Source organism: Diospyros lotus, unplaced genomic scaffold (assembly GCF_014633365.1).
Source record: "Diospyros lotus cultivar Yz01 unplaced genomic scaffold, ASM1463336v1 superscaf1, whole genome shotgun sequence".
Classification (NCBI taxonomy): Eukaryota; Viridiplantae; Streptophyta; class Magnoliopsida; order Ericales; family Ebenaceae; genus Diospyros; species Diospyros lotus.
The window spans coordinates 4,434,549-4,451,214 of record NW_026267104.1 but is presented as its reverse complement, the minus strand read 5'-3'; the positions used below and the strand labels follow the sequence as shown (position 1 = coordinate 4,451,214).

General features: G+C 39.0%; 2 protein-coding genes across 2 annotated transcripts; one reads left to right on the top strand and one right to left on the bottom strand.

Moving 5' to 3' along the window:
- The first annotated feature begins 335 nt into the window (after positions 1-335).
- LOC127793089 (transcriptional regulator SUPERMAN-like) lies at positions 336-1,419 on the top strand. The gene has a single exon (XM_052323871.1). It carries the CDS (start codon positions 446-448, stop codon positions 1,007-1,009), a length of 564 nt encoding a protein of 187 aa, XP_052179831.1. The 5' UTR covers positions 336-445; the 3' UTR covers positions 1,010-1,419.
- Positions 1,420-3,700: 2,281 nt separating this feature from the next.
- Positions 3,701-15,081, bottom strand: LOC127793146 (uncharacterized). Its single transcript, XM_052323930.1, has 8 exons — positions 14,627-15,081; positions 14,357-14,449; positions 13,928-13,995; positions 12,442-12,514; positions 10,815-10,930; positions 10,592-10,696; positions 10,311-10,410; positions 3,701-4,126 (listed from the first exon to the last, which is right to left on the bottom strand). Exons 2-8 carry the CDS (start codon positions 14,438-14,440, stop codon positions 3,950-3,952), a joined length of 723 nt encoding a protein of 240 aa, XP_052179890.1. The 5' UTR covers positions 14,441-14,449; positions 14,627-15,081; the 3' UTR covers positions 3,701-3,949.
- Between the last annotated feature and the right edge of the window lie 1,585 nt (positions 15,082-16,666).

Sequence of the window (16,666 nt, the reverse complement as noted above, 5' to 3'; positions counted from 1 at the left end):
TAAGATAAACAGATATGTTCCTACATGTAATTAGTTTATACAGATATGAACAATCATGGATTTATCAAATATACGTTGTGGCAAAATTGACAATTTTGCCACTGCAGTACTATCCCTCAGATTGTAAAATGAAAGCTACAATAGAGCTAATGGCAGACAGATGATGATCATTAACATATAAGAACAGCATAGTAGTTAATTCACACATATAAAGTGCCTTATTCTGTAATAATTAAACAATTGATCCTTTAGAAGCCGGCCAACGATACAAGTCCATCAAGAAAAGTCCTAAGATCTTGTCTTTGTTGTCTCCTTCCCCTACACCACCACTAAGCTCACTCTGACTATTTCTACCCCCTTAAATTGCTCTCTCTCTCTCTCTCTCTCTCCCCCCCCCCCCCCCCCCCCCCCCCGGGTTTCAGTCCAAGCCCTGAATTTTTTGCACATGGCATCTGATCTTCATGAAGAGTTGTCGACAAGCGAAGAAGAAGAACATGATGATCAGACGCCGGCGCCGAACAACAGCGAGGTGGCCGGCACGGGCCGGTCCTACGAGTGCGTGTATTGCAAGCGGGGATTCACCACGGCGCAGGCTTTGGGCGGCCACATGAATATTCATCGCAAAGATAAAGCCAAAACTCGGCCTGCCGCACCTTTGATCCATTCAAGTCATAATTATAATAAGCATGATGAACAGTTTTGTACCAATCCAGGTATCTTCTTGCAGCCAGTTTCAAACCACCTCGCCCCTTATTATAATAATTCTGCGGTATCGGAGGTTGGATATCGGACGTATTTTCCTGCTCCGGCGGCAACGGCTGCAAGACCAAGCAATGAATTCAGTGGTCAAAACCCACAAATCTTCAGACCATCTGGAGATGATTGGCGCTTGAGCTTAAGCCTACGATTTGCTCCGGTTCTGCTTGAAGAAGATACGGATCAGGAGATGAGAGGTGGAAGTGAAGAAGATGGACTGGATTTGGAGCTACGGCTTGGCCACAATCCATAAATTATTTTTATCTATATATAATATATACAAGAATATTGTATCTTCTTATACATATGATGAGACAAGTTCTTCGTGGTATGATTTTGTGCGGAACGTTTCTTATGCAAAAACGCCATTTAATGGGAGATCATGAAGGAAAAGTGTTGTGCAGTTGGGATGAAGGAAGATACATCTAGCAGTGAATCATCGCTTTCCAGGATCAGATTTTTGAGGTAGTTAATTATTATGCTGCTTCATCTCAACCCTATATATTTTTATCAATTATTAGGGTTTCGAAGTGTGTACTTCTTCTGCTATATATGTGTGTATCTCCCTGCAATCTATTTATTACCTTTTGTTTTCTCTGCAAAGCCATTATTTTTCTCTCTGAAAATGAATTTCGCATATATGATACACAAACATCTTACTCATTCGACTTGTGATTCCATGGTAGCAATACTTACTGGGAGCCCTGAAAAACCCTAGTAGTTTGCACAAGATATATCAGAAACAATGAAAAAAAAATACTTTGTTTTAACAAGGAAGTCATCTCAAAAGCTTGACCCTTTTGCTTTCTTCAAATCAGCTGATAAACACTATATATTTTCTAGCTTTTTGAGTAATCCAACTCGGAAATTTAAAGGAAAAATGTGTGTGCTAATCAATGATTTTAGCTTGAAACTACATTGCTGATTTGTTCTCCAATAAAGGGTAGCTTTATATTGGGTTCAAGAATTTGTAGGAAGCTAGCCCTGGAGATCTGGTAGCGCTTAGCTTTGAAGCTGGGCGCTTAAATGAGGATTATACCCAGTAATTTCATTGCTTTATTTCATGTTAATTTGCATATTATATATAGCAGCAGCCCTATAAGAGCATTTTGTTAACCTATATATCACAGATGGACCAAACCTAGCAACAAAGATCATCTTCTTCTTCTTCTTCTTCCTTCTTTTGGTATAAGTTGAATCTTTCCTTCAGTTTTTGTTTCTGGAAAAAAAGAAATGCATGGCATAAGAGGTCTAATTAAGCTCTAACCATATTGAATGACCCTAAAACTTGGAGCACGAAATTGATCTGACCGAGGCTTACTACAATATATTATGTATTGACTGCTATTAATTTAATGCTTTCATGCTTGCTTATTCTGTTTTTTTTTATTGATAAGCATATATAGTCAAGTACTTATTCAGGTAAAGTTACCGGTTGTCTTGAGAGAGAAGAGAAAAAAGATTGTTTCATTGTTAGTTATGATTAGAAAAATAAAGTATAAAAATATTGAAATGATATTCTTGTAGAACTTTCCTATAAAAAGTATAATCAAAATTATTTTTAATTTTACTTATAGTGATTTTCCTCACATTCTTAAAAGTTATTCAAAATAACCCCCCCCCCCCCCCCCCCCCCCCACCCCCACTCCCCGTCCTTTAAATTGACTCTTTTTCTAGTAATGAGTTTATTTTAAGTTTCTTACTAACTCCATATATTTATAGTTCTCGATTATGTGCACTTTTTTGTTGCATTAGCTTGTTTTGTGTAGTTTGTATTATCCTTTGTTCGATTTATATCAAACTATATATTTGTTTACATACATGTGTTTGTGTGTTGCTGAATATTCTTTATTGTTCAATTTTTCTTTTTCTTTTTTTTTTTTTGTATTTTATAAATTTGTTTAGTTTTTCTATTGCCTTGTAGTGTGGGATTAAACTTGCTTATGATTTTTCTTTTTCTTTTTTTTTGCCAAATTCTTTGATTTGCAGCCCAAGGACGGTTGGTTAAACTATTGTTGATCTCAATAATTTTGGTAAACACACCCCCCCCCCCCCCCCCCAAAAAAAAAAAAAGAGAAAAATTTGCATATATTTTTATTTTTGTATCATTTCTAGATCTCCAAAACTAGCATATTCAAGTATATGAACATGAGAACAAATGACACATTTCTTTATAATGAAAAGAAACTAGGATATATAATTAAAGTATATTCATGCTTCAATTGAGTTAATTGTCCTCTCCTAGCTTGGATACTATAATAACATTTTTTTTATAACTTGTGTTAATAAATTATTTAATTTAAAGCATCCGTTTTGATAAAAACAGATAATTTTTTTGTTTGTAAAATATTTTAAAGATCAATTTAGTTACTTATAATTATCAGAAAGAATTTTTTTTTAAATCATCATTTTTCTTCCACGCTAAGTGTAGTAGGTCTCGTGAAGTGCTTTTTTTTAAAGAAAAAAAAAAAGGTTAGTTTGTTCTAATTGGATGTAGAAATGAAGAAAGGGAAAATTAATACATCCACTATAAAGCGACATTAATGTTATTTATTCGACTATATATAAATTATCCGTCTATTATTCGTTCGTTATTGGCTTAAAATGTTTCAGAATCTGTCGGAGTGCCAATCTACAAAATTCTTGAAAAGAAATAATGTTTTGGATAAATAAAGAGAAATTATTATTACTAAAAAGGGTTTGGTAAATAATACAAGTCACTTTAATGATTTATTTCTTTTAAAAAAAGTTAAGCAGAATCAAGAAAATGATACATAAACCCACAAAATGGAGAAAATGAGCATGTAATTGAATTACTACTAAGCCCTAGTATTTTAACATTTGCCAAATTACTATTTCCAACTTCACCAACCCAAGCCCAAGCCGCAGGCACCACCACCAACAAAATTGCCCAAAACCCATCCACCGCAAAACTTCATGCATATATAACAAAATGATATATATATATATACAGAACTCTTAAAGATACCCTTTTTCCAAGTTTTATACATGCACAATGACTTGCAAAACGTAGAAGAAATCTGTTTGTTGCTCGGCTTAACAATCAAAATCACATATGCATATGCGCGTGCCAATTGCGGGAGAAGACTTTTTGAGACTCGATTATGGCTAATTTACACAACATTCAAGAAGACTGAGCTCCTCTAGATTCTTTTTCACCCCAAGTCATGAACTAGGTGACGCGGATGAGAAGCACCACCATGATGAATACACACGTCATTAGAAGTATCACCAGCCACGTAAAGCACGTGGTCTTGAAGCTCCTTGAGTATATTTCCATGGCACGTGTATTTGCGTGGCCGGTGCTCGCCAAGCTATTCTCCACTGCCTTCTCTGTTGAATCCAGTATCTGCATTCAGGTTCCGAGTAAGCTATCAGAAATAGATGAATACATGAGGAGACAGACGAGCTAAGCGAGGAATTGGCACAGCACCGGCAACGAGGCACTTCAACGTGCTTCTGGTGGCACCAACAAGGTCAATTTATGATAAGAGGTTGAAGGGCCGCTGTCAGAGGTCTTGCTTCTAGTGGTGCAGTGATTGGGTCAGGTGAACATAGCACTGATGTATTACCATCTTTGAGGGGAAAATATTTGTGGCAAAATTGAATGGGAAAGGTGGTGATAGCATCCCCAGACTGCAGTGGCAAAATTTTGCACAATGCTAACATTACCAATTTTCTGTTCTCTGCAGTAACTTAAAGAAGTGCTCCCTATAGTAGGCTTTGATATGTATATATCCCTTGAGAAGCACAAGCAATCCAAAAACAGAAATCACCATGGATCTTTCTTAAAAATTAGTCCAACTATCAGAAAAAAGATCAGCCTGACATCAATTTCAAACCTTTGTTATAATGTGATATATTAAAAAAACAAAAAGTCAAGTTCTCAAAGAGACCAACTTCCCCCGCCCTGGAGAAAAGAAAAAAGTGTCAGATTCCTGATCTGACAAAGTGAATTCTCAATCACTTGAGAATGGCTGTCACAAGAGAACGTAGGGGGAAATTGAGAGATTAGAGAGAGAGAGGTAACGAGAATTGAGGGGGAAACTAATTTCCAAAATTCATTCAACATGTGGGGTAGGCATAAATCAGTTTCTTTTATACTGATCTATGGCCTAAGTGGGGGCTAAAAACGATTATCCCACCCACTTGCTTTACAACTTGTCTGGTAGCATGCTGGAACATTCCTCCAGCTATGCTTATCCGTGGGCTTTTATTTACACAAGGCCTACAGCCTATTACATCGGCCCAATATTCGACAAACATAACAAAAAGTCCTCCAATCCACCTCAAAAAGGTGTAAAAACATGTCAGTCTAGGCTACAAAATGTGATGCACAGTGAGATTTACTCAAGTATGTAGCCTGAGGCTTAAATGCCAGAAAAATTTTAACAAAAGTAAAAAGAAAGAAGAAGAGAAGCAAGATACATGTAATTCGTCAGATTTAACAAAATACTGTAAATAAATATAATTCAATGCTTAACTAATACCTTGTCAGATCCGCAAGGACCTGGCAATGTTTTAAGAACTGATCTCTTCCGAATGGAAGAGATCACAGCAAGAACAAGAAGGATCTTGAAAAAGGGAGGGAAAGAATTAGAAGAATAGGGAGAGAAATGGAGAAGTAGATTGAGAGGGAAATTCAGATTCTCGTTCAAAATTCTTTCAACTTACATCTCTTGCACACATCATATGCGAGGAGAAACTTCATCACCTCCTCTTTCAACTTAGGCCACCTAAACAGTTGCTTCACCTTGTGATAAGTATTTTGGATATCGGAGTGGCCACCAAGGGGGGATTCGTGTAAGGCCTGCAGTATCCTACGCTTCAGTTCTACGCTGTTTCCAACCACCAATCTACCTTTGAATCTTATCACCCCATTTGTCAGCGTATACCCCACTTTACTTGCAGGAGCAATTATCAGTCGTTCCAAAAGAGTTTTGGTCTGCTCGTCCCCTTCATAATTCTTAGCCACCTCTTGACACCACTCTGGAACTAGGGCTGAGATAGCAGCAACTGTCCCATCTTCAGGGCATCTAGACAAGGCATCTGTCGCAATGTTTTCCTTCCCTTTCTTGTACTGTATTTTGTAGTCCAAGCCCATTAGTTTAGTCATCCCTTTCCTCTGCAAGTGGGTGTGAAGTTTCTGTTGTAGTAGAAACTTCAAACTCTCATGATTCGTTTTTATAATAAATTAGTTTCCCTCCAAATAATGCCTCCATTTTTTCACTGCAAAAATAACGGCTAACAACTCATTTTCGTACACACTGAGGCCCATATGTTTTGGAGCTGGGGCCTGACTTATGAATGCTAAGGGTCTGCCTTCTTACATGAGCACTGCCCCTATGCCCATTCCACTAGCATCTGTCTCCACCACAAATGTTTTGCTAAAATCAGGCAGGCCGAGCATTGGGGCCTCACTCATAGCTCTCTTTAGCGACTCAAAATCAATTTCTACCTTATGAAACCACTCAAAGCTATCCTTTTTCAATAAATATGTAAGTGGCCTACTTATGCCACCATACCCCTTCACAAACCTTTTATAATAACTGGTTAATCCCAAAAAAACCCCTTAGGGACTTAACAATCATCGATCTTGGCCAGTTGGTCATGGCGACCACTTTTTTTAGATCCATACTCACTCCTTGGCTCAATATGATATATCCCAAATACTCCACCTAGCCTTGTGCAAAGGCACACTTTGATCTCTTAATATACAACTTGTTGATCTTAAGAATTTCAAATGTAGTCCTCAAATGTTTTAGGTGGAGTTCAAAGATTGGGATGTATAAAAGTATATCATCAAAGAATACAAGAATAAAATCTCTGAGGTATGGTTCGAAAATCTGGTTCATTTAGAGATTGAAAAGTGGTTGGGGCATTTGTTAACCCAAAGGGCATGACAAGGAACTCATATTGGCCCTGGTGTGTTCTAAATGCGATTTTGGAAATGTCCATTGGGTTCATCTAGATTTGATGGTATCCAAATCTCAAGTCCAATTTAGAAAAGATAATGGCATGTTTAAGTTCATCTAGCAGGTCATCAATGAGTGGGATGGGAATTTTGTTTTTGATGGTTATTTTGTTTAGCTGGCAGTAATCAATACAAAATCGATCAATACAAAATCGTCAGGAACCATCTTTTTTTTTTTTTACCAGCAACACTCGGGATGCAAAAGGGTTGTGACTGGGTCTTATGAGGGATTTGTGGAGCATCTCCTTAAACCAATTTTTCAATCTTCATTTTCTGGTTAGGAGGGTATCGGTAGGCACAAATGTTAACAGGTTCTGTGTGGGGTTTTAGGTTGATGGTGTGGTCAATGGCTCAGTTTGGGGGTAAAGATTGAGGCTCTACAAATAAATTCTCAAATTCAATTAGGAGTATATTAAGTAGATTAGAAAGGTGTACCTTAGTGTTGGATGGGGGATGAACTTCTGATGGTTAATATGAACCCCCCCTTCCGTAATTAGCTCATCTTCTCCTTCCTCCGTGGCCTGAACAGAGAACAACTGAGCCACTTGGTTCATCTTGTGTTTGAATAGCCTCTGTAACCCCTTGCCCGTAATCATCTTGCATACCCCCACCTCCTTGTTGCCTCTAAGCGTCACCTTTCTTCCCTCATTCTCAAATGTCACCTCCATTTTGTTAAAGTCAAAAACAAATCGGGCTAACATTTTCCATCCAATCGACCCCCAAGACTACATCACATCCTCCTAATTTCAGTAGCCTCAAATCGGCCTCGAATCCCTCTCCCTGCATATCCCAACAAAACCCTGCACAAGCAGACTTGCTCATCACCTTATTCCTATTAGCCACTGTCACTGTTAATGGTTGAGTGGGAATCAGGGGGCACTCAACCTCCTAGCCATGCTCTCATCCAAGAAACTCTGGGTACTCCCACTATCAATTAAGATCATTGCTAGAATAAATGCACAGCTCTCTCTATGACACTCGCACTTGCAAAAGACCCACCCACAGAATCTCTCAAATCCTCATAGTAACAAGAAATAATGAAATACAGAAAATAAAGAACATGAAATCAAAACAAGAACACCACCAAATTTATCCTAATTCAGTCTTCTAAAGAAGACCTACATCCAGATTGTCCGAGACACTAATCTTCACTATCTTGAACGAAAAACTCAAGGATTACATGCACAACTCTCTACAGCCTTATACCCAGAACTATAAGAGTTTCCCAACCTGAGATTACAAAGATATCCCCTCTTTTCTCTCAAGTTACCCTTGCGCATACTCCTCTCTCTTTCTTAGCACAAGACATAGAAAATGCCTCTCACCCGACCTCTATTTATACACCATAGAGGCGGTAAATAATAACATAATTATCCAGTAGATACAACCAACTAACCAGTCTATACCACTAACTAACCCTTCTAAAAACAAGCCTTCTAGAATAACACAAGTGATACTCAAATGCAACACACTGATTTGCAACAGAAAAATTTCCCGAGACAATCTAAAAGCTAATCTAATACAAGTGATTACAACAATCATCAGCTTAATCTCCTCCACTTGCCCTTCCACCTTAATTATCTTACTGTTGGTGAGTCCCGTAAAGGCATGTGGGACGTCTCACCATTGTCTTCTTCTTCTTCTTCTTCTTCTTCTTCTTCTTCTTCTTCTTTTGTGTGTGTGTTGTTTCCTCCTCTTCCACTGAATCCCCTTCCTCCCCTTCTAATCATAAGAGTTGTATCCTACATTAATGTCCCACATAGTACTTATCTCCACACCTGAAACAGAGGCCCGCTTGTTTCCTCTGTTCCATGGTTTTCCCTCCTTGGGAGTTGGGGGCTAATAGCGCCAAGTTCTTCATGCCTGGGGATCCCCGTCCCCACTCCTTGGTAAAACTCCTGCTAAGCAGTGAATTCATTGGGGCAACACTCATATTCACTGCTCGTTGCTTCTTCATCAATGCTTCCACCTCCACCTCATGCAGTTTAGCATTGTCAACAGCATGCTTGAGGGTACGTGGCCTTAGCACTTTCACCAGGGGTCTAAATTCCTTGTTCAAGCCACTTATAAAACTTGAGACGAAATAAGCCTCGGTCAAGAAGGGGTTGTGGTTGAGCATTAAGGCCTTCAACTCCTCAAACCTAAGTTGGTACTCCATCAGCATTCCAACCTGTTTGATTTTATTAAATTCTTCAACCACATCAGATAGCCCCCAATCTCCAAACCTCTCACAAAATTCTTCTACAAATTCTTCCTACTTGTAGAATTCCTAGACCTTGGACCACCCTTGATACCAAGCGTCCCCCGCATCGTTAAGAAATGTTGCTGCTATTGCTACCTTTTGCCTTTCTACCACTCCATACCACTCGAACACCCTGTCACACCTCCTAACCCACCAGCGGGGGTTGGTCCCATCGAACAAGGGAATTTCCAACCTCGACATGGGTAAACCATGCGGATTGTGGTTTACTGACGCTTCCTGTCGCCGTTCCCACCTGGCCTCCCCTAGCTCACCTTGATCTTCTTCCCCAACTGACGTCTCAGTGATCCTCGAATTCCTTCTTCTCCCTAGTATCATAGGATCCATTCGGCCTTGTCCAGGTAGAATCGGATTTGTCCTCTCTCGAGAGGGAAAATCAAGTGGAATGCTTACCTGATGCTGCCTTGCAAACATCGCCATAAATCCTTGTAGCTCCTCTCAGATATGTGTTACCGCCACATCCAATTTCCTGTCCATGGCAATGATCGTCTCATGGTTCCTATCCGATCCCAACTCCAATTGATCTACCCTTGCCTGCAAGTCTGCCATCGAAGATCCACACTGCTACACTTGAGCCTCCAATCCTTTCATCCATGTGCCCTTAGCCATTGACATCTCTGTCACTCGCGAGTCCTAGAATTCAGCTCTGATACCAAATTGTTAGATCCGCAAGGATCTAGCAATGTTTTAAGAACTGATCTCTTCTGAATGGTAGAGATCACAGCAAGAACGAGAAGGATCTTGTAAAGGGGAGGGAAAAAATTAGAAGAATAGGGAGAGAAATGGAGAAGTAGATTGAGAGGGAAATTCAGATTCTCATTCAAAATTCTCAATGGCCCAAAGAATAAGGTCGGCCACAATTTAAAGCCTTCCTTCACATGCTACATCTCTTGCCAAAATAACCGCCTAAGTACACAGCTCACTACTGCTACACAGCTCACTACTGCCCCTATACAATGATTTATAGCGTCTTCTTCCCACTATTTTTATTTATTACAGTATGCCCCCAGGTACATGACATACCTATATACATATATATATGGTTCTAGATAATAGCAAAGAATTTTAGAGGAAGAGCGCAGAACATATTATAATAGGGTGACTATATCAAACTGGTAATCTGCAGATGCATTTTTACTTCTATTTAATGTACATTCAAAAACTTCCAATATCATGTGTTCGTATATATGCAATGAAAGGATTGCCAGGCAAGATATATATGGAGTAGCCAAAAACACATAAGTTGATACCTCAAGACAATAAGTAATCTAAACTTACATAGTAGATTCCAGAACTTACCTTCTCAGTGTTTTTGAGGGATTGACTCATCACAAGACTGCTTTCCTTGAGTTGCCGTGCCAACACAACCATTTCATCTGTCAAATTTTCTTGTAGCTGTCTGTAAAAGGGTAAAGAAGCAACAAAAACTAGTATGACATACACGAAGCATTGAAGCACTTGAAAGAACATATTGAGGCATCAGGAGCCCAAAAGGTGGTGCAAAGTCAGTGACCCAAATCTATTGCAGTTGCTTTCTGTACTTTAGTCACTTCTACAATATTTCTAAAAGCAGAAAATACCGGTGCTTTTCAACATGAGTCCATGCAGCAGAATCCAATTTGACCGAAGCTGAATTATCACTCTCAACGCTATTATGCTGTCTTTCTTCAATTTTTGACTGGGGCCTGTTTAATTTAATAATGAAACATAAAATGAGATAGACTTCACCAATTAAAAGGTAACGCTATTTTTATCTGAAAGTAAAAAGGAAAAAGAAGTGCAGAGAAAACCATAATTTCTTACACAAATCTCCTTCTTAATGTTGGAGAAGATGGATTTGGACTTTCTCCATGGGACTTGGGAGGGGTTTCTTCAGCAGTAATGACAGCAGGAGGCTTCTCAGATTCTTGTGCAGTTGACTGATTCCCAAGGGAAAAAATGGTTCAAAGTGAGAACACATATAAGAAGCATGCATTTTTAAGAAGCAGATAAGATTTATCAAGTCAGATATTTTGGTTGAGGGTTACGTCCTTTTTTTTGTTTCTTGTAGTTCGTTATTTCATAGTGTGTGTTTTGGGGTGTCTTGTGTTGGGCTTTGGGTGTTGGGGGGGGGGGGGGGGGGGGGGGGGGGTATGCAGGAGTCAACAGTTTGCTTGTAAAAATTTCATGCCATTTCCAAGATCAGAGCAAAAAACAGGGGAAAATAGACAGCAGGAACCAAATAGGAAGTAAAGGGAAGAGATGAAACCAAGTAATGTAGAAACAATTCTAATCTTTTGGATTCATTCCTCTAAGTTCCAAGATGTGAATAAAATTTGATATCATGCACTATTTGCTCACTATTTCACTATTTTTAACTCTACTCTCATCAGCCATTAGGTCTTTCACACAATGAAATAATATGATTCAAATTGGTGGAAAACATATTTCTTCATATATAATGGCCAATATATATAAACAAATACTTTTTATTTGGGTCTGCCAAAACTGTACAATCAGAAGAACTTAGTTTATTATATTTGTTTTTTTTTTTCAAGTAAACATTTTTAGAATAAATGCAAAAGAAAAAGAAGACCGAGGATCTTTAGAATCACTAAATTCACAGTTTAAGAATGCAAGTTCACCAAATTTGTGAGCATGCTACCAGTTCATAATACAGTTGTACAAGCACTTTTTGGTTACAAAGATTCCAAACTGAATCAGATGAGTTGCATGCCCGCCAAAAATCATACTTTTATATCTAACTTTACAATCTGACAAGGCTACGTTTAAAAAAAACACTTTGGGATAATATGATATATAGCATCAAGTTGCTACAAGCTAAGTTGTGTGGCCCTGGTTGATTATCTTTGTCTCACACATTGATAATAAGTATTTCATCACACTAACTGGATAGAGCCAAATCCAATGGTAAGGGCATTCCTTCAATTGTTTCTCTTAGCACTAAGATTTCAACAGATCCAAATCCAACCAATAGCTAAAGAGCAAACATTAAAAAACAATTCAGAGTTGCTTTCATATAAAACATCCACACATATAGATCGCAGGGCTTCCCAGCACTTGTTATTGCAAGTTATCACTAAAAAGAGCTAATGCGAAGACACAATTGAGAAGCTAGGTTACAAGGGTGCAAAAAGAAGCACTTAAAGCAAGTCATCAGTTATCTCCAGAAGAGAAATCCTTTGAATAGACCAATCTATAAAGAAGATGGTGATTTACAGAAGAAAAAAGAAAAAAGAAGAGCGTGGACCCAGAAAAGCAAATTCCTGAGTTAAAAATGTCGCACTTGAATATGGAAAAATCACAATGGACACAAGCTTCAGATAGTGCCAAGCTGATCCAGAACTACTCCTAAAACCTAAAAGAACCATAATGTTATTGGTTTAACATGTAAGACTGCAGATACAGAAGAAGCTGAGGATGCACCCACCTCAGGTACAGCCGATTTGTGAGCAATGGCTTCAATCTTCTCTGAGTAGTCATTCAGCTGTCCTTTTGAAACTCTAGAGAAACATTCCAGGAGGTGCAAAATGTTACTAAAGTGAGTAGTTCAGAAGCAAACTATTCCAAACTCCAAAGTCCTAACATATGAATTGAACCAACAAAAGTGGGACTAAAGAATAATGCAGATCATTACTCTCAAATCTCTGCTGATCAATATGTCAACACTGACAGAAGCTAGCCAAGAAACAACAAAACTAAAAGGAAAAAGGAAAAAAACATGTTAACTGAAATATCACTGCTAAAATCAAAATCACACACCAATATCTACCTCAACCTTTTGGATAGTTAACCAACAACAACCACAATCACAAGCTGTAATCCCATTAGGTGGGATTGAGTTGTATAGTTAACCAAGAAAAATCAAAAACAAATGGAAAAAATAAAATTTTGATTAACTGAAATATTAATTCTGCAAGCTGTTAATACAACCACATCTGCAAATATAAGTTATCCTTTTGACTAAAAATTTTCATCCACAATCAGAATTGGCATAACTAGATGCTCCAGTAAAGTTTTATGAGCAGTAAGCCAGGTTTCACTCATGTAACAATCAAAAGAGAGTGGCAATGCCTGTCAAACAAAGAAAAACCAGCTGGTCCACTCTTGTTCAAATGATGTTGGGCGACCGAAATTCATTCAGAATTATCATGTCCAACCATCTTTTTAAGTAATTGCTGAGAATTTGACTAGAGGAGAAAGTTATAAAACTTCCACTACAATGGAAGACCACTCTGTAAATCTTAAATAGAACTATGTTTCAAAATCCCTACACAAGGTGATTCCTGAAAAATGAAAGGTCACTCCGAACACACACTATCAAATGGTATCGATAAAAGAGAAATTGGTTTATGAAATGATTCAGAATTTATTACCTACCTAAATTTCTTCTTTTTTTAAATTTTTGGCAGCAGCAGATATTGTTTTATGCTGAAAAATTATTTAGACTTCTGTGGATTTAACTTTTTGGATAGGCTTTTTGTTCATCTGTTTTGAAAACAGTTGGTGCATGCAATGCCAAAAGGCCTAGCACAATTCCCCAAAGCAGTTGTTTCTATCTCCAGAAGACCTCAAATACAGAAACTAATGGACAATCTCCTAATGTCCTTCCCCTATTGTCACTTTTAAATGAACTACATTAGAACCCCCCAAGACTCTTCCATAATTCATATCTGACATTGCAAACATTAAAGTAAGCCCAGTTGAATAAAGTATCCGAATAGAAGTTTTTCAAAAGGATATCTGGGAAGTGATTCAATATTTTCATAAGTTTGTAGAGTCCCTTCCACAATCTACTAATGTTGGAAGAAGATGACAAATATAGCATGAATGCATATGCATTGTAAGGGTAGCCTCACTAATGATCCATAATGGGAAAGAAAGTAAATAAGACAAATAGGGAAAACCATACTAACCTTGGTATTCCTTCTGGTGTTTTCTCTTGAGCCAGTTCTTCCAATTGTTCTCTTAGAGTAGCAACGTACTGCAAATATGCCATAACTTATGTCATAAATTTCATATGAATTTCTACGGAAACATGATAACACTACCAAATCAAAAGGAAAAAGCCCATAATAGCAATAAAATAAGGTGTTATAAGTCAACACTGAAAAAAGAATCCTGCATGAACTAGATCAGTAGAAAACACAAAATTTAGAAAAGATTAACATATACATACATCCCAGAGATTGAATCATTTTGGGAGCCAAACGTATAGCAAATGTCCAAAGTCCATACATGCATACACAATATGCCAATCCGAACATGCGCGCGCGCTCATATGGAGGGGGAGAGAAACATGAATCCCAAACAAACAATTTGATTTGAAGGATTTGTAGACATACATGTAAAAGCTTAGCTTGATTTTGTTGATTGGGTGCAGCTGCAAGCAATCTCCTCAAGTTTATTTCTGTTTTACTGATCCCCATTGCTAGATCCTAAAGCAGAGAAAAATAACATCATATAAAAAAATAACAAATAGAAACTGAGAAGACTTAAAACTTTTTGGAGAGCCTCTCTCTCTCTAGGTTTTATAGGGAAGAGGACTGGATGTCGCCGGCCGTTAAGGCCTTGGCCGCCGCCTCTCTCCGATCGGCAGATCCACCCACGGTTACCTGATCGGCGTCTCGCCCTGGGTCTTGTTCGGTATCTTGGTTGCGGTTTGGCCTATTTTTTCGGCTTTTCCCTGTATCTTCTGCTGGATCTTGGCTCGAATTCGTTGTTTCGGCTAAGTTTTCCGGTCCGGCAGTCAACTTGTTCCCCTGTTTCGTTCTCTCATCTGCTGTCGGACGTAGTTTCTTCCCGTAGATGATGACAGGTGCGGCGCGGCGGTTACAGACCTGGTGAAGCTCTGCGGCGCCGACGGTTCTTTGCTCGGGGGTGACGGCGAGGTCGAGATTCGGTGTTGCGATGAATGCCGGAGTGGGGCGGCGACGGGTTTCTGGATATCTGGCGACGGTGGCGTTTTTGTTGCTATCTGGTCGGCGGCTGCTTTCTTCGATATGTTTTGTTGATCTTCTCTTAGGGTTCAGCTCAGTAGCTGGCTTTGGTTTGGGCCTTAAGTGTTTTGTTTTGGGCTGTTAGTAGTTTGGGCTATTTGCAGCCTTAGATGTAGCCCCTTTTACGCGTGGTGAGACATTAAATTCTGTGCATTCTTTTAATATTCTATATATATCTATATAATAAGGGAGGATGATTTATATCTATATAATAAGCGATGATGGTTTTTGAAATTTATATAACAAAATAGAACGATTTTTGAAAATGTCTCAAAAGTGAGACATTTTAATGGTTGAGATCATTTCTAATATATTGGATTTTTAGATCAAAAATTTTCCCGCCCACCCACTCACTGCACTATCTGTCTAGCCTTTGTAGCACAGTGAGAAGGGTTCAGAGACCCACCCACTGCCTCTCTCTCTCCTACCACCCTCCCTCAGCCTCCTCCCCCTGCTTCCTCAAACGCACCATCGCCGCCACCGCTACCCCTCTCTCCCAATCCTCCTGTGGCGGCACTGCCTTCTCCCTCTCCTCTTTCTCCAACATCCACCGTCGCGCTGCTCTCCTCCGCGGACCTCATCTCTCTCAACCTCTTTTGCCGAGAAAACCCGACGCCTTCTCATCTCCCTTGCCGACCTAGAAGCGAGGCTACTTCTTCTTCTCCGATGTGCAGTTCATCCTGGAAGCTGACATCAAGGCCATGGACGAGCTCTGGAAGCAGCACAGTGATGGCCGGTTTAGGTACAACATCCAGAAGAAGATAAAAGTATAAAATAATGAAAAAAGCAAAAATGAAATAGATTAAAGATTAGAATAATGATGGGATGGGACGAGGGAGAGACAATAGCCAGCATGACTGAATGATTATTATTAAATAATAACACGTAGAAAGTAATAAGAATAAGATATGGTCCCAAGTTATCTATTTAATAATCATTTATATAATAATGTGTGAAATGGTTTTGCTTGACAAATAGTTTTCCTTGAAGGGGTTGGTCTGAATTTCCAAGCCCTGGTTTTTTTCTCTATTCCCATTTTACTGCGGTGCCTTCTAAAAATAAATTAAAAGATAATAGTTTTTCATGCAGTGTTGGCTATCAGATTTGGATGCGATTGACAGCAACACAGTCATTCCAATACCATTTATTGTATTGGCACTATTCTTTTATTCTTTAGTAAGTATTACAATTTGAACAATCTATGTCTCTTCCCTTGATGCACCAGAGATAACTACTTGAAAATGTATAAAATGTATAAAGGAAGACCGATTTTTGAAAATGTATTAGAGACAGATTTTAATAACTGGGATAAATTTTAAATGTATATCAATAGTCGAGATTGGTTGAGATAAAAGCCCATTCACTCATTCACTCAGTGCCTCTTTCTTTTCCTCTCTCACAAACCCACCCACCCACCCACCCACTCTCTCACTCAGTGCCTATCTCTCTTTTTTTCTCTCTCTCACAGACCCATCCACCCACGCCATCGACGAGTGCGATGGTGGTGGAAAAAAACGAAGGTCGACGGTTGTAGGGGGGCTTATGGTTGTGAGGGGGGACGGGAAGGACAACAGTGGGTGGGGGGGTCGGTGGGTGCGACAACGGTGAGGAAGGGCGAGGCGTTGCGAGCGGTTGGCAAAGGGGCGATGGTAGTTC